At 28.0% G+C, this 19,189-nt stretch overlaps 1 protein-coding gene and 1 long non-coding RNA gene across 2 annotated transcripts in view; one reads left to right on the forward strand and one right to left on the reverse strand.

Annotated features, from left to right (window-relative positions):
• The window catches only part of LOC139424999 (uncharacterized), a 54,584-nt gene extending 36,519 nt beyond the window's left edge, over nucleotides 1-18,065 (reverse strand). The window contains exon 1 of the long non-coding RNA XR_011636150.2: nucleotides 16,566-18,065. This is a non-coding gene — a long non-coding RNA (uncharacterized LOC139424999). The remainder of the gene's footprint in view (nucleotides 1-16,565) is intronic.
• On the forward strand, nucleotides 1,968-17,253 carry LOC107446890 (major facilitator superfamily domain-containing protein 6-A). The gene is made up of 5 exons (XM_016061670.4): nucleotides 1,968-2,271; nucleotides 6,328-6,427; nucleotides 8,259-9,587; nucleotides 14,224-14,388; nucleotides 15,338-17,253. The coding sequence occupies exons 1-5, from the start codon at nucleotides 2,242-2,244 to the stop codon at nucleotides 15,364-15,366; spliced, it is 1,653 nt and encodes a 550-aa protein (XP_015917156.1). The 5' UTR covers nucleotides 1,968-2,241; the 3' UTR covers nucleotides 15,367-17,253.
• Nucleotides 18,066-19,189: the final 1,124 nt, after the last annotated feature.

Genomic DNA, 19,189 nt, shown 5'->3' on the forward strand with positions numbered 1-19,189 from the left:
ATATATATATGGGACATCGGTGTCCTATCTACATCAAAGGATTGATTGTATTTAGATTATTTACTGTTTCATTGAATCATTTTTTTAAATCTATTTTTAATTAATTTTTAAATGTGGCCAAATTCTTTCATCTATTTTATGTTCTATAATTTAATCACAATTCCCTCACGGCAATTAAGAAACTGGGCAATTTTTGCGAAGAATTTTAATAAGTCAATTTCAGCAAGAAGAACTTATCATATTGATTATGCCGAATAATACTTTTTATCTCTATATTTGTAAACTTTTTAAAATTAAAAATAATATATGTTGATTATACTTAATTCAAATTAACCACTTTTACTAAATAATAATCAAATATGCATCAATTTCACCTCTTGCATGTAAAAAAATGGCATTTCTTTGTAAAAATATTTCATAATAACATGCAAAAATACTTTGGAATATTAAAATATTTATTTCGAAGATTAATAAATCAGTTTAAAGTGCACACTTAATCCGTTTTTCTGTAAAAATAATTGCACAATTCGGTCATTACATTTGAGCATGCATCTAAAGGTTAAGATTCTTATTTTTATAATCTTTCACACAGAAAATAACTTATATAGTGCTGCCACTTGTAAAGGTAATTAGCAAATCATCATGTAACGGCAACTTTATTATTATTATTTTTTTAAACATCTGTAAACAAAAGTTTTGGTGTTACACTGACTCAGTTACCAATAATGACAAATATTGTCCTTTTTCGTTTGAAAAAGGAATTTTTTAACTTAATTATAGAAAACTTTTGCAACAATCTATCTATCTATCTATCTATCTATCTATCTATCTATCTATCTATCTATCTATCTATCTATCTATCTATCTATCTATCTATATATATATATATATATATATATATATTTCTCTTACACGGCGACAAAAAAAGCATCATTACAACTCCCTGAATGGCAACGCTAGAAAATCGACCAATGATTGCCGCTAGAATTGTCACACGAATCCACCTGAGATGGCTCAACATGTAGCGCTTTTAAAAACGGAAACTGAAATAACCAGAGAGAGCATAAGCTAGGCAGAAGTGAGTAGTCTTTGTCGATAGATTTCTATTTTAGTATTTTGTCGAAAGCGCTTTTTTTTCACGAATTTATATATTACGAATTTATTTGACGATTTTTGATTCATATCACGAATTTATTTGTTTTACTAGAATTTATTTGCTTATGCAGGTTTTTCCATTGCAATTCACTTATTTCAATTTTTAATAGACTTAATTATAGCCAAAATTTGAACCTTTTTGAAGAGATGTCAGTTTTAGAAATTTTATCTTAAGATTTTATACTATCTAATAGGTTTAACGAATTCTAATAGGTTTAACGAATTACATGTCATTTATTTGAATTCAAATTGATTTTAATGACTTAGTATTTACTAAAAAGATTTAATTTTTTCTTTAAAAAAAAGTTGTTGTGTGGATTTGAATGATTGTTTCGAATTCTTAGAATTTTGTGCATTTGCAATGTACTACCTAAGTTAGTAGCGAGCGAAGCGAGCTTGGTTTGCGTATCAATTTTCGGGGGTTGGCGAGCGTCAGCGAGCAGGGGGCGCAGTCCACTAGTTTATAATATTTTTCCCTGTACAAAATTGTAAATTTACTCTTAGAAAATTTTACTGGGAATTAAATTTAATCCTAATAGTTGTGTTTACACTTTTTTAGGACCCAATAAGCAATAATGTCTACTTTTAAAGCGATAGCTATAATTTTTAAGACATTAAATATAAAAAATACACCATAAAACAGGCTCTTCGCAATCTTAAATTTCACTCCAAAACCCTGCTAGAGAGTCACAATTTTAATAAACTCTGATTAGCAAATTCAATGCCATGAAAAATTCTATTGATTTAAACTGGTGAGGGAGAAAAGTAGAAGTTGATTGAAGAAGTCTTATGGATCTTTCATCGAGCCCAAAATGAGATTTTGTTGGGTAATTATGTCTGTCATTTTTCAAAACTGTTCTTTAAACGGTAACGTCCTGTCGATAAACGAAAACGTCCTTCTCTATTATATTGCAAATAAAATTGTAACAAATCTCTCAGTCGAAATATTTAAATAAAAACCGATCTCCGTAACTATCTAACCATAACTATTAACTCCGGGAGATATTTAATAAACATGGAAGAATAAAGGTTAAAGATTTTTGGTATTGTTTTTATTAGCTAGCATCTATAAACTAAGAGGGAATTATGTCCAATAATGATTGTTCAAGAAAAGAGGTAAGTAATATTTATATAATTTGTTTTCGTTATTAATTTATTAATGAAAATCAACAATTGTATGTTGAAATTCAATAAAAAATGAGATGCTTGTTTGTATAAGTTGTAAGGATGCTTTTATTTTCTGTAGAATAAATTCAAGGAAATTAAATGGTCATATTTTTTATCTAAAAAAATTTCAAAATCAATTCTCAATCAATTCTCATAATAATAATTAGAATTTATAAAATAAAGAAGTTTTCTCACAAAATCCTTTACAAATTACGAGTAAAGCTATTCATAGTTTTTCTAATTAATAGTTATTGTGCTTACAAACCAAAAGTATTGGTTCATATCACAAAATGTGCGCAAAAATTTAAATGTTGTAATTAACTCATTGTGTTTGTTATAAGCGATTAGTAAAAATAAATGTAATGAATAAATGTATTCTTTAAAATAGTTATTTAATTATTATACATTCATTATTTTAAATAATATCTACTAATGCAAGAAACTAAATGTGCTTCATTTTACCAATCATCCGCATTCGATTATACTTAAAAAAAAACATTCAAAATGATAAAATTGGAAAGATTTTTATATATGTTGGCGACTAGTTATAGTTTCAATGTATGATAATTTAGATTTCAACTGTAGATTTTCAGTTATGAAAACAATAATATATTAAAGGTAATATAGAGAGACTTGTTTTATTCTTGATATAAAAAGAAAATTTGATATTCTACTAAGGGAGTTAAATAATGATTGAAAGGTTTCAATCCATAATAGAAAATGAAGAGTTTGTGTGTGTATGTCTGTCTCTCACTTATAAATAACTCAAAAAATGCTTGAACTAGAATCTTGAAATTTGAACAGTGTGTGAAAGGTGTAATTTTGGTCCGCAATCATAAAACTCATAAAAAATTTTTTCATTTGATCGTTCGGGAGAGAAATTTCAAAAGCGGAATTTTCTGATTGGTATAGCATTAGTAGTCATTGTTTTAAATTAAACTATTACGTTTTCTATTCTTTTTTTTCCAAATACTTTAAGGATAATAATGATATTTTCTAGCTAGTAGCTTTCATTACATCATCCCTCATCAAAAAAGGAGTTTTACTGCACGTTCTATAATAATTAATTATTAGTCGTTAGTTTAGATAAACTAAATGATAAATGTGAACGTGGTAGCGTGCGTCCCCAAATTGGTATATTTCTAATGCTCTTAAAAAGTGTTTTGATATAAGTAAATTATTTAAAATCTACGGTCTTTCAAATGAACAAAAAACAATTTATGTATTAAAAAGAAAACTAATTGGTAATTCGGTTAAGAGAGACATGAAAAATAACCATATCATAATTGACACTAATGATACTCAATTAGTTTTGATTATGGTAGGTACTAAACGAATTAAAAATTTAAGAAAAGTTATGTACTAAAAACCGAAATAATGGAAAAATGATGCATTGTGGAAAATTTTAGAGCATGTTAGCACTTAAAATGATAGCAACTATTTTACAAAGTGGTGTAGAACCAATGATAGTTCTATGGTGTAGTGAAACACCAAGAATGTTCCTTACACTACTTGGTTTCAAGTAGCAGTCACTATTTTTTTGTTATTAAATAGCACTAAAATTTACATTAAGATAAGAAACACATAAGAGTCTTAGTAAAGTTATTTTTACAATACAATATTAACTAAGAACCATCAATTTAAAATATAGATATAAACTAATTGAAAAAAAATTTGTTTGCAAATCAAACAAAATATGTAGCACAGACAGGGCATAGAAACAAATTCGAAATAGGATTAACGGAAAGTGGGCGGATAGAAATTATATATTATAAAAATCATTTTATACACTTCATAAAGATTTAAAAACTAAAATATAATTATCCTTATTACACAAGCAAAAAATATGCATAAATGTTGATATATAGCAGAGAAGTAAATACGAACAAAACTAATGCCAGCTCTCTTTCTCTGAATTAAAAAAAAACTACTGCCATTATTCAAAAAGTGACAATGATGTTTTCGGAAGTGAAAATAATTCTCCTATGGTGTAAACGCGCAAGAGCTTGACATAACCTTATTCCATTTTAAACGCTTAGATTTAAATTAAACCTTTAGAATTGTATATGAAGGTTCGATGTGGTGTTAACCTAAAAAAAGTGATCCGTCACACAATTTTTTGGGTTATTTAGCATCATTTGGGTTGTTCGCATCTTCCACAGTTTTTACAGTGTTGTAGTTCCTTTAAGAGAAACGTAAAAATTCGTCATACTACTATAGAAGCCAATGATGTTTAATTATTTTTGGTATTTTGGCACTACTGGTGTTATGATATCTTCTGCAGTTTTAAGTGATAGATATTAGATACCTATTTAAACTGCATTAATATTGTGCAGCTTTATAATTGATACTATGGAAAGATATTTTTTACTGCCACTTGAAAGCGATAAGTACTGGAAAAAACCACTTGATTACGGTAAATTTTGACCAACCAACTAGAAAAACACGTTTGAAAATTTAAGCACACTTTTTACATTAGTTAAATCTCCTAATTGTTGACGGTGCTGTGGCCTATTAATTAGAAACCTGCCTGGTGTAATGAAAAATCTAACTTTTTAGCTATAATAATCTTTTTTTTATAAATATTATTATTTTAACCTCTATAATTTCCTTTAAAGATTTGATAATTACTGCAATTTAAGTATTAATCTAATAATTTAAAAAATATCATTATTAAAATAAATTTTTATTTAAGCTATTATTATTCGTAAAAGAAAATAAATCTTATGTAAAAAAAATTGAAAGATAAGGAAACGCAGTGATTATGGCGCAATCAAATTATAAAATTATGGGGGGTATAAAACCGAAAATTCGAACATTTCATTAATTCATTGCAGCTGTAATCCAAAGATTATAATGATTTGAATGAAACAATATGCAGAACGTGCAACATTTATTCATAATTCATATTTTAAAACCTTTTTTATTGAATACTTTTTAATATTAATGTATATATATATATATATATACATATATATATATATATATATATACATATATATATATATATATATATATATATATATATATATATATATATATATATATATATATATACATATATATATATATATATACATATATATATATATATATATATATATATATATATATATATATATATATATATATATATATATATATATATATATATATATATATATATATATATATATATATATATATATATATATATATATATATATATATATATATATATATATATATATATATATATATATATATATATATATATATATATATATATATATATATATACCGTCTAGAAACAAAAAGACTTGTTAGTAGGTTTATCCTAATAGGGAAATAATAAAAAATTAAATTACAAGCGTTTTGATTGAACATTTTGTCTGATTTCCTAAATAATTTCACTGTTTTACAAGTTTTGCAAAAAAAATTTAATCACTTTTAATAAAAGAAACTTAAAAAAAAAACAAGTCAAAGAATAAAAGACAAGTAAAAGTAATTCCAAGTACGCTTAAAAGTCAAGGAAATGTCTTTCTTTTTAGCATTTTCTTAATATTAATTTTTTATCGTTTGGAGTCCATTGATCTTTGCCAATTCTATGCCGCCATATCTGTTGTTCTTCATTGTTCCATATCCATTGTTCTTTATCCAACAGGTCAGAGATAAAATGTAAAGTTTCATTTTGACTAATTAAGACACCCAAATGAGCAACAACCTATCATTATTAATTTAGAATATGAAACAAATAAAGTAAAAAAAAGAGTGAAAATGGAAATAACAGATCGGGAGCAATAATACTTCACCGTTGATATTAGTCAACAAAATGGCGACTCTTTACTCATGTGATTGGCGACAGCCAATCGAAATCGAAAGCGGCCCAAAAGTCGCAAGGAACAGAGTGACACTACTTATATTAGGTAATCTAGGACCTTAGCAACACTATTGCCAATAATATAGGACTATTTTTCAATCACTAATTTCAGTATATAATTAACAAAAAAAATTTATATTTTGCAGGATAATTTTGAATACACATTGAATGTTTGCAGCAAGTTTAAAGTTTCTATTCAGAAGCCACTCATACCATTAAAAATAATACTCTTCTGTTACTATGGAGGTAAGAAATTTTTTATTTATTTGAACGAAAATGTATGGAATATAAGATTTTAACGATCATTTTTCTATAAGATAAGTGCAAAAATCAGTATTTCAAGTTGAGGAACTTTTTATTTCTAGAGAATCCAAATCTGGTACAAGAAAAATGGGATTTTTATTTAAAATTCAGTAGTTGGCTTTAACCCACCTCCTGGAAGAAAGATTGGAGGATAGAGTTCAGCATCTTTAAATGCATCTCTTAAAAAATTTTCACTGGCGTATTTTTAAATATATGATTATAGAGATATTTGACCGTTTCTAGTTTTTTTGGTCAGAATGTATATTATTTATGGCCATATTAAACTTATAGGTATAGTAAAATAAAGAATATGCATATGTTTACATACCGGATTGCGGTTATACCTTAATCACAAAAAATACAACATTTTAACATGTAGCTAAATGAGTACTATTGCAAACAAGTTACGAGGAATAGAAGTAGAAAAAGAATATTTTGGGCATTTTCATGAAATATCTCGCATAAAGAGATCAATTAATAATCTTATACGCACAAATCTTTATCTAGTGTATCATAATCAAATAATTTCTAATAATTCTTACAATTTATTATATTATTTATAATTTAATATACTATTAATAATTGTTATATTATTTTGTAATTAATAATAGTTTTCAAGATATAAAGAAAGGAAAAGAAATAGAAGTAAATAAATTTCATGTGATATTTTTTCTCTTATCTTGGTAAAGTTGGGAACTAACTCCACTAGCGTCGAAAATCCTCATAAATAATTCTCTTCTCACAAATGGAGCAAAAATCTTTTGCGCACTGCAGATCACATTACCCAGTATACACTTGCGCTGTCTTTACTACAAAAATGTTTTATTTCATCTTTTTTCACTTTTTTTTAATATCAAGGATTATTTCTCAGTTTTCCCTACACAAACGAATTTTAGGTAAAAGGCACTTATCTGGTTTTCCTTACACAACATCTAATCCATTTGTCGTGTAAAATTTATAACCATTTGCGAACAGATAAAAAACTAGTAATTAAAAATTTCAGTTTCAATTTTAATTTTAAAATTTATTTAATAATTGGAACTCAGCTTTTAATAATGATCTTTTCTTTTGTATTAGCCTCTACGTTTGCCGAAATATTGCTATTCGAAGTTTCTTGTGCGCTGAAACTTCTTCTTACGAGAATAAGTGCGCTTATTAAGTGAGAAAAGGGTTACTTTCTTGCAGTTTAGATGCTAGAACTCTTACTTGCTAGTCTAGTTTCGTGATTATCGTAGTTATTTCTATGATAAGTCAAATAAAAATTTAATATAGCGTAAAAAAAATACTAAATGAATAATTTTGACTAATTTAGTAACTGTAAATTGAAAGCTACTGGAAAACTCGATCACTATAGGGTTGAAAAAAATTACATTTAACACTTAAAAAATTTGTAAAGTGTAATGTGTATAAAATAAGCTACAGATTTCTCAAAAAAGGAAAATGTAACAAACACTTTGTGTCTCTCCTTTATTTCTCTCAAAAACTAAATGCTTGTTATAAAATACAAAGTGCTTTGTGATTGATTATAAAACGGTTATTGCCAGCGGAGATTCTGAAATACAGCTAACTTTTAATACCAGGCGAACGAATTACAGATATATACAAAAATACCAAATTCGAAAATAATTTCTTTTGAATTTTATGATCGGTAAACTTTACATTTTGACTTTGTAATCTATTAGACTTTATAATTATTGGTATTTGGATTTTCTACTTTATTAGAATTATAGTTGGATATAAAATATTTTTAAAGAAAATTCTTGTTTTATTTCAGCTGGTTCTTTTATTACTGCTTTTATTACAGTCTATTTCAAACAACGCGGCGTTACCCTTGCTGAATTGTCTACAACGTACATGATTAGTCCAGTTATACAAATTAGTGGAACATTGCTCTCAGGAATTATAGCAGATAAAATAGGACGCTCGAAGCCCGTGCTAGTAGCTAATTTATTACTCACAGGTTTGATGCTAGTTTGTATTCTTTTAGTGCCACGACCCGGCTATATTAATTGTAGCGAACAGACAATAAGCATCCAATGTGATTCTCCTTTATTAAATCCAAAAGTTTCAAGCAAAGAATGTGAAGAACCACCAATTGGAATTAATATATGTGATGAACAATGCATAAATAATTTTACTAGAACTTGTGGAGCAAAAAGAACTCTGGGAAAAAGTGCAAATTCATCTTCATTTTTAAAATATGAAAGAAATGAAATGACTGAAGTCCACAATCTTTGCACAGCAACGAATTTAACAAAATGTAAATGTAATTCATTAAATGGCACGCTTTGTGTTGTAGAATGCGTTACACAAACAAATAATTGTTATGATGAAGATCAAAGAAGTATGTTAAGCAAAGTTGCTATGGTGCTATATATTTTCTGGATGACAGCCTTTTCGAACACTTATCGTATTTGCGACGTAACGGCTATGTATTTAGTAAAAGAATATGATGCTGATTTCGGTAAACAACGTGTTTTTTCTATGACGGGGAGTGTGGTAATTTCGACGATAGCAGGATATTTGGTTAAAATCACCACTCCAGCTGGAGGTGAAAAGAACTATTTAATTGCCTTTTATTTTTTCATTTCATTAGTCACCTTCTGCATTCTTGTGGTTTATAAATTAGATGTCCGCGTCAGGCCACCTGGGCAGAAAATGGGAAAAAAGGCAACAACACTGTTAAAAAATCCAGATGTTTTAGCATTTGGTTTCGTAGTTCTCATTCTAGGCTCTTCTTTTAACTTTTCATCGAAATTTTTATTTTGGTACTTGGAAGAACTACAAGCACCTAGTATCCTCGTAGGATTAATACCCGCCATAGGAGCTTTATATGGTTTACCATTTTTGTTCACATCAGAATGGTGGATGAAAAAAATTGGAACGACAAAGTTCTTCATTATAGGTCTTCTGGGTTATGTAATGTATGGAATTGGATACTCACTTTTGAAAAATCCGTGGCTATCTCTTTTGCTAGAATCCCATAACATAGTAACTTATCATCTTTTGTGGGTTGCGGTGATCTTAAGAAGTCATGAGATAGCACCAGAAGGATTGACAGCAACTGTAATTTCTGCCGCTGGATCCATTCACTATCAAATAGGTAAGCTATCTGTTTCCCACATTTATGATAAATAGAATTCCTCACACGACGCTCGAAAAAAAAACCGTTATTTAAAAATGATTTAAAGTACCCTTAAGAATCAAAAAATCAACTTTTTACAAATAATAGTTTTATTTTTTCCCTTATTCGTTTTAAATTTTTCTAACTTATTTTTACTGGTACACTCAAAGGAAAACGGGTTGAACACCTACTAAAAGATTCTATGTTTTGTGGATTCTAGGGTATTGATGTTTTTTCATTAATTATTTATAAATAAAATGAAAAATATTTAAATTGCATAGAATGTACACATTATAATAAGCGATTATTCATGATGCCATTAAATAATATCAGCACATCATTTTTATTATAAATATTATGTAGGAAATAATTCTGATTTTAAAGTAGTTACAAGTTAGTGAACAAAACTAAAGTTATGCATATCGAAATTTTCGATGTGAACTTACAGGGTATTCCGTAATGACTAATAAATAGTTTTCCGTTCCCTAAATAAATAGTTTTAAAATCTTTGTGAAAAATATCTCCAATAAAAGTGTACACATAGAAAAGGGGTACGGGAGACACAACTTAATATTTAAGTAATAAATAAACATGATCCCCGGTGGCTGAGTGGTAGCGCTCCGTGCTACAGTTCCACAGGTCCTGGGCTCGATCGTCGGGCCGGGCAAGGTTGACTCAGACTTTCATCCCTTCAGTGGGTCGATAAATGAGTACCAAGCATGTTTGGGAACTAAACACTGGGGGTTCCGCGTTCGGCTGATCACCTAACCGGAACATCTGCTCCTGCACCCCATAGCCCAAGGTCAAGAAAACTGAGATGGGCACAGTAAGTAGACCTTGGCCCTCTATGGGTTGTCGCGACACTGAGTTTAGTTTAAATAAATAAACTTAGGCGATATCGAAATTTTTAAAAAAAATAATGCATCCAAGGTAGGACTAAATATATCAAAACCTGTTTGATTTCTGAAAGAAATAGACGTAAGGCAGCGAAACTAGTTTTAATGTTTTTCCTTTCATCTTCTTCACTGGGGATTTGAAAGATTTCAACTCGATAAATATAATTACTTGAAATTAAAGATAATAATATTTACTCGATAAATAACACCTTTGAAATAATCTAAATGCTACAAATTAAATGATATCTGTACACGCATTACAATATCTAATTACTATCTACAGAAAGCACACATATCTCTCTCCCATTTTGTTTCAATATTTTACCATTTGGTAACAGGATATTTATTACTCATACTTTTCAATCCTTACCACAAATTATTTCAGTAATTCTAACTGTTTGCTGTTTATATTTGGTATATGTTCATCTTTGATTAGCACAAGTGAACCAACTTTAACATTATTCTTTGTAAACATCGATTTAGAATGTTGCTGTAAATTATTTAAATAGTCCCTGTTCCATAGTTTCCGAATTCATTGACTATACTTTATATTTTTTTGCCATTTAGAAAGTCTGTTCTCTGGTAACTCAACGAGTTGAGATTCAACAGTTGAAGCCAAAGATCTCTCTTTTAAATAATGACTAGGTGACAAGGTTTCAAAGTTATCAAAATTAGCAGATAAAGGAGTAAGGAGTTGAGAATCAAAAACACTCTCAATTTATAGTATAGCGGTGAGAAATTCTTCTGAAGTCATATTAGCGTTACCGTTAATGAGATATTTAAAAGATTTTACTCCAGCCACTCAAAGACCCCCAAAATTTGGTGATATTAGGTGTATGAAATTCCATTCAAAATTCTCACTTGAAAGAAAATTAGCCAAACTTTTATCTACCTGTTTTTCAGTTCCGCGCATGCACCTATAAAGTTTTTATCATTGTCACTGTATAATTTTGAACATTTTTCCCGGCGACTAAAAAAATGTTTTAAATAAGCAATAAAGGCTATTGAGGTTAGTTCGGTCACGAAATCCAAATGAATTTCTTTGGGGCTTAAATATACAAATATACTTACAAATATTTCCTTTAGTATTCCTTTTCTCTGGTATTTAAGCTTAATGTAAGAGGTACCCCAAAAGTCTACTGCAACATTTTAAAAAGGAAAAGAAGGAGTGACTCTTTGACTCTCTTTGGGCAAACTCTTTGACTCTCTTTGACTTTGAGTGACTCTCTTAGGGCAAATCACCCATGATTTGACTTACTAACACAGGTTTCTTCTTGACGCATGTTATACATTAGAAAACAATCTTTCTATAAATCTTTCTACTATTTATGATCCAAAATTTACTTCTAAGGTGAAACAATAACAAATTAAATCCAATATGCAAATATTTCACGTAATAATATCTTACAATAATTTGTGTAAGGGATGTTTATCTGGCGGAACTATTGAACGCTTTTCATATATGTACTTAAATCAGAATTTTTTTAATCTACCTCCAACTCGCAAAACATTACAATCATCTAAAAAACAATTCAAAGATTTTACCTTGCTATTTGTGGTAACAGTACCACCTTTCATAAGATATTTTATTTCCTCTACAAACTCGCCTTGTTGAATTGATTGAATTAAATGCATCTCAGCTTTTCTTAACTTTTTAAAGGACCTGTATTATTTTCTTTACCTTGAGCATTATTAATAAACCTAAGTATGTAACACATAACATGAATAATAGTTAAATAATTATTACTTAATGTAAGTATATCATTAACTATAGAATTTTGATTAAAAGTACTAAAAGAAAATGGGCAGTCATTTGCTTTCCTTAATTCACCAGAAATTTCACGTAGGGAAATTAAAGTTTCATTATCTACATGTGGAATGTCAATAACCTTTTCTCACAAAAATGGTGGTTCAGAATTTTAACTTTTAATGTTTTCTCAAATGTATTAGCACCACTAAGTATTCCAGAACGCGCAATAAATAACTTTTTTGATTAGAGCTATAAGCTAACAAGCATCACTAGTATTGTCTTTAAAATATTTAAAAAAACTGAATCGTCTATGTTTTTTTTTAAACAATGGCTTCCGTTAAGCAAATGAGAAAATTCCATTTTTTAAATGCCTCCGAATTTAAAAATCTGATTAAGAATCGAAAATAGGGCTTCGTAAAAACTTTGCAATTGTACTCATTCATCTTCATATTGAATTTCGTATTCTTAGAGTTACCGTTTACGCGCAATCCGGTATACACGCAGACACACACATACTCTTTATTTTATTATATGTAAAGATAATTCGTATTTTTTCCTATAATTTAATTTCAATAATTTTTGTCACTCTTCATTTGTCACACATTTTGTCATGTGCTTTAAAAATATCTTAATTTGTTTTTATTTACAACGTAATTATTTTGCTTATAGTTATGCTTTTAAACTGTGAAACTAAATAATTCAAAATCTACATTAATTGAAATAAAAAGTTAGGTATTAAACTAGTATGAATTTGTAATGAAGAAGCATTATAGTTCGCTACACCCTTATTGATGCTAATGGTGTTTGATTAAATTTGCTATTATACTATAATTTAATAAAAAATATAGATGCGTTTTAGAAAGCAAAATTAATGGTGAAAAGTACTCATTCTTTTCAGTGAATTTTGAAAAATTGCTGATCTATGATTGACTCCAATGAGGCTTAATTAATTTTTGTAATGAATACAAATTGAAATAAAAAAGCTTTGCACTAAAAAGAAATATAAAATCGTGAAATGGTACTGATTAGCTTAATATAAACATGAAGAAATTAAACTATTATAGACGCTAAGCTAATTTAATTTTAGTAATAAATAATAATTGAAATGAAAAATAAATGTGCTGTGTACTATGAATCAAAATTAATAGAAAAATGGTACTAAACCATTTAGAAGAATCTAAGGTATCACCATATTGTTCTTCTTCACTTCTAAGTATCACCATATTGGTGATACTTAGAAGAATCTAAGGTATCACCAAAATTAATTACGCATCAATAACAATTGATGCCTAATTAATTTTGGAAATAATTACTGATTGAAATTCAAAATAAGCTATGTTAAAAGCAATATTAATGGATAAATGGTATTAAAACTGCATCAATACTGGGAAGCTTTAATATAAATGCTGTAAGAAGAGTACTTTTACAGTCCCTCTAAAAAGATAAGTACCAGAGAAAAATCACATGATTATAGTTAATTTTTACTATCATGAATGCCAAATGGTTCTAAATGCAGTTTTTTACTTTTATTTTTATTGGATGAACTTACTAAAAATGTGTTTTGCTTAATCTAACAACGTTACTGCCTTGCTAGAACACAAACAGCCGCTTTTAATTTACTTAAAAAGGAAAAAAGAAAAAAAGAAAAAAGCATCTATAAATAAGCAAATAGTGCAATTAATGTTAAAAAAATTACAAATTATTAGTTTTCATCAGCATATTTATTATAGCAGTATATATAGAACTAACTTAGTGACTGAAATCAGATTTAATTGGATACCTGTAAGCGACTTCACGCCTGTGTCGTATACCTGATTGGCTTCTGAATTGACAAATGCTACAATTTGTGAACGATGACGTCATTGACGAAAAGTTTAACTTTTCGAGAGGGGGTCATTACATACAATCATTATTTTTACTGTATTACAATTTTCTCAATCTTATTATGCTTTTTTTTTCTTCAATTCAGGGAAAACATCAGGTAGCTTAATAGCACGTGTAGTAATGAATCGCTACGGTGGACCAATTGCCTTCCAAGTTTTAGCTGCAATGTGTTTCATATCCGCTGTTTTATACTCTCTTTACCTCTACTTCAGACGAGGGTGCGTCAGCAATCAGCAACTTTCCAAACAAAGTAATAATATGAAAACATTCACATATTTTTTAAGTTACAAATTATAAATAATACTTTTTCAGAATTACTTAAACGCGTTACTTTACATTTAACACTTTTTAGAATTATTTTTACATGTTAAAGACAAAAAATTTTTTAATTAATTGTTCGTATTAAGCAAGCATGTATTTTATTATTATCTGTTTCACCTGAACGCTACTTAAAAATGAAACGAGTATAAAAGTATAAATAATTAAAGTTAAAGCCAAATTTTAACTACATAGATCAGTAACTTAGCTATTAATATCAAGTTCAGCAGTGTGAAAGCAAAAAAAATTATACTCGTGCATTAACACAGAAAAATTCTTAAAAAATATTTAAAATAAGAATCAGAATAATTTTCAGAACTGGATACTGAGATAAAAACGGCTCCTACGGTTCGCCAGCAGGCAAATGGATTCAAACCCATGATCCGTCAACCACCGGTAAATATTGCGTCAGCACTGGTGCAAACCAACCGGAAGCAGAGTTCAAATCGACTACTTATCCCTTGAGCCACTGCGGATCTGTGGATGGTGAGACAAAGAGTCAGTGATTAATATAGAGCTGTGGCAAAGGGTCGATTATGTCTAACGTCCAAAAAAAAATTAGCGAAGGCTGAATCAACTGGATGGAAAGGTTAATAACAAGGTTAAAACCAAGCAACTGCCTCTATGATGATGAACTGCCTCTATGACGCATGAAAAACCCAATTCATGCATTCTTATCTACTACATAATTTACTAACTTATTTTTTTTTTTTAGCTTTGCATTCGACTCAAAGATAAAATGCAACGTATAGCTAACTATAATGCCTTTTATCTGCAAAATAATTAAGAGTATAAGAGAACAAAATTATATAAATCATTGGAGTAGCAAAAATGTTTTCTTAATGCAAATTATTGTTTTTTTTATTTACTTTCTTTTTAAGATCGTACAGAAATGGATGAAAAACCCTGAAAGCGATGCTAGTAGCTGAAATTTATCTCTGTATGAACTACTGAAAGTTTTTCAACATACATCCGAATTCAACCCCAATTGTAAAGTAAGGATATAGTCAGTAACATATTCATCATCATCATCGTCATCCAAGACACAACAGCTCGGAATGGGGCCTGGGCTTCTCCAGAACATCTCTCCTTACAGCTCTCTTTATCACCAGATTTTGCCAGCTCAATACTCTAATGTTTTGAAAACTGTATTAATGGAGTCCTGCCATCAAAGTTTTGGACGTCCTCTAGCTCTATTACCATTGGTTTAAGTTTAAAAATTTTATGAGTTAGGGTAGTTGCATCTAAACGAAAAAGTATTTCCCGCAAATATTACTTTGCTTAGCTTTAAAATTTTTATTCTATCCATGTCCTTATTGTTGTAAAGTTCTATATTTGTTTTTCTTTTGTAGAAATTGATCTCGGTCCTCGATTATCAATCACAGTTGATTTAAATTGATGAAACTTTACCACTGAAAAGTTTTTACGAATAACTCAAGTTTCTAAAGTAAAACTTACATTTTAATTTATTGCCAATAAAAGATAATTTGAAAATGGAAATATTTATTACTAATTATTTGATCCATGGAATTGAACAAAAAAATAGATTAAAAATTATTTAATCCTTGTACCTCCAAGCTTTAGTAGTTTTTCGTAAAAGTTTTATATTGAAAAATTTATTTTTATAGAATAAAAGAATAGGATGTTTGATGTAGGACTTTTTTTCTATTACTTCAAATCTTAAGAGAATCATGAAAAAAACCATTATAACTGTAGCAAAAAAGTTTTTTAATGAGTGTATTTTGTACACACAACTGCCCTCTTGTAAGTTTACGTAATTAATTTGTGAGTTACTTCGGCCACTCACTAAATACCACTCACTAAAAAACATAAAGATACATAAATATGTAACAAATATAAATCATCATAATTTATCCGTATATCTACTGAACACATCCAAGGCTGAAACATATCTAACATACATAACAGTCTACGCATCAACTGAAATAACGCTTCTCACCTTAAGACTTTTAACAAATTTATGTACTCATTAAATATTACAGAAAAAATTTATTTGAATATTGTTTATCATTTCTAAGAAAACGAAAAATACATTATTAACTAAAAAGTTCTGAACTAAAAATGTTATTGAAATAATAAGTAACTTACTAAGATTGCAGAATCACAATGAATTTCAGCTATATCAGATTATACATTTTTAGATCCTGCGTTTCTCTCTGTAGAATAAAAAGTATGGCTATATTCCACAGTGCAAGCACAAAATATTAACTTCAGACACCACGGTGATTTCAACTTATTTTTTTAGAGTTCGAAACATCAGTTTTCTCGTTTAATATTTATTTCACAATTTTAATTTTCGAGAGTTTTTGGAGTCAATTTAATTAAGAAGAACATAAATATATTCCATTTCGAAGGAATTTATTCAAGACATATTACTTTTCATACCACTGTTATTTCTTTCCATCGCAAAATTATCTGATAGTGAAAATCGTTTGTTTTCGAAAACCGTCTGCTTTTGAATTTTTTCTTTCATAAGCAAATTCTAATTTAAGTGCAATTAAATACTTGTAAGTGACGTCAGCGTGTATATCGATGCTTTGCGCATGCTCACGGAGTGAAACGGAATTTTCAATTGATCATTTAGTGACATAAAATTCCCTATTTGAAATGTCTTATTATGTTTTGTTTTACTATTTGTAGATTTGGAAGTGGATATATGAAAATCAATTGTATTGAAAATTTATGCTGTGAAATCAATGCACAATTATTCAAAAAAGAAATATTATTTCTTCACGAAATGGAAATCAGTTGTATTAAATAAAAGTTCGCAAAAAAATTCTTTTTCAAAGCATTGTATTTTAAACCTTGCGTAATAAACATTGACCAACATTCCATAAAATAAAAGAACACTTTTAATTATTATTTGACTTATTTTGGAAAGAAAATTTCAAAAAATAGTGGGTTTCTAAATGTAGAATTATTTATCATAATAAATAAGAAATTTTAATAAAAAAGCATTTAGTAAATAAAATGAAACTTGTAATGAAATTTAAGGCTTGTTTTAATAATTTAATTTCTCCACCTATCTTGTTTTAACTTCTGAATCAAAAGTTTAAGGTAGAATGAATGTGTAATAAAATACATGTAATAAAATAATTTGATATTATTTAATTTTACTTAAGTAAAAGTGAGTGGAAAATGATTTTTCTATAATGCAGAATTTTTTTTTAGTTTTGATTGAAAAGCATAAGAAATAAGTAAGAAATGAATTTATATTAAAACTTTTTATAAATTCTTCCCTGTAAAAGAAAACAAAAGATGACCTTAATAAGTTACGGATATATTTTAAGTTGTTAAATCACTACACAATTACTAATTAAGTGAAGACAGTGATTCATAATTTATGTAAAAATAAGTCATACAAACATGATTAACATTGGTATTTCTTCACAAAAATACCTGCTTTAAAGGTGCTAAATCTTAAAAGTGCTAAAAACATTTTAAAATTGCTAAAAACAATTTATTTTCTTAATAAATAAAGTTAAAAAATTTTAAGCCTACTGTAACTATTTTTTAAGCTATACTTACTAAAAAAAACCCATCTTTTATCATCCTTTCATGCATGTTTCTTTTCACTATCAATAATGAGCAACATTAAGCGCACAATTTACATGTTTTTCCAGCATAACAAATCAGTTTGTAATGCAGAAAAAAAGATTTTTTAAAAAAAATTGCTCTTTCCTTCAGAAAATTTAGAATTACTCTGAAATAAAATCCAAAAATTTAAAACTTATACAAAAATTCAAAAATAAAAAAGGATAATTGGAAAACAAATCAAATGCATATTTTTTCTATGTAGATTGTATTAGTGATTAATATTTATTGAAAAATTTCCATTTATGTTACCACAACTGTAGCACTGAACTATGAGTCTAATATTAATTAAATAAATTATTTCACTATGACGATTTGTAATTCATTCACATTACAATTACTCTTTCATAAAGACTTGTTATTTCTTAATATTTAAAAAAGAATATGTTCGTTCGTTCACGGGGTAGATTTCCATTCTGGTACCTCCACCAAAATAGTCGTCAGATTTCGTTGACAACAGGACACTTTTGTCTGCTAGGAAGAAAAAAAGCATTTTCGAAGTATAATATCCTCACTCTTACTTCTCAAACAACAACATATTTTTTAAAAAAGTTTTGTTAATATAAATTCCGTACGACTAGTATAGCTGGAACAAATATGTGCCAATATGAAAATATTCCCGGTTTACAAATTTTAGCTCCTCATTGCAGATGAAGCAATATGAGGGATATTATGTGATAAATATTCTATAATTAACTCTTCAGAAATATTTTTTCATAATAAGCAAATTCTATTATCTGTTCAGTGAAAATTGATAGCGAGAGTAAACTTAAAAAATGGCTGTTTGTTGCTAGTATTGCCTATTTCTTGTCAACAATGTATGCATGTAAATCTTCTTATTTATCAAATTCCATACTATGTTCAAGGAAAACTGATAGCTGAAGTAAACATAAAGTTTTGCTGTTTTTTTTTTTTGCCCATACTTCTGCAAGTTAGTCTCCGAAACCGCGATTATTTTCGCTTTTACTTCTTAATTTGATTTAATAATTTCTTAAATTGTAATATGAAATAGAAATGTCTACTACTTTTTCACTGTCAAATACTATTCTATTTCTAAATTTCCCATCGATTTAACATGTGTACCTGGTTTTACCCTACTAGTTGTTTGAATTTTTCTA

Source organism: Parasteatoda tepidariorum, chromosome 2, assembly GCF_982258835.1.
Source record: "Parasteatoda tepidariorum strain Cologne lab strain chromosome 2, Ptep-v5.0, whole genome shotgun sequence".
Taxonomy (NCBI): domain Eukaryota; kingdom Metazoa; phylum Arthropoda; class Arachnida; order Araneae; family Theridiidae; genus Parasteatoda; species Parasteatoda tepidariorum.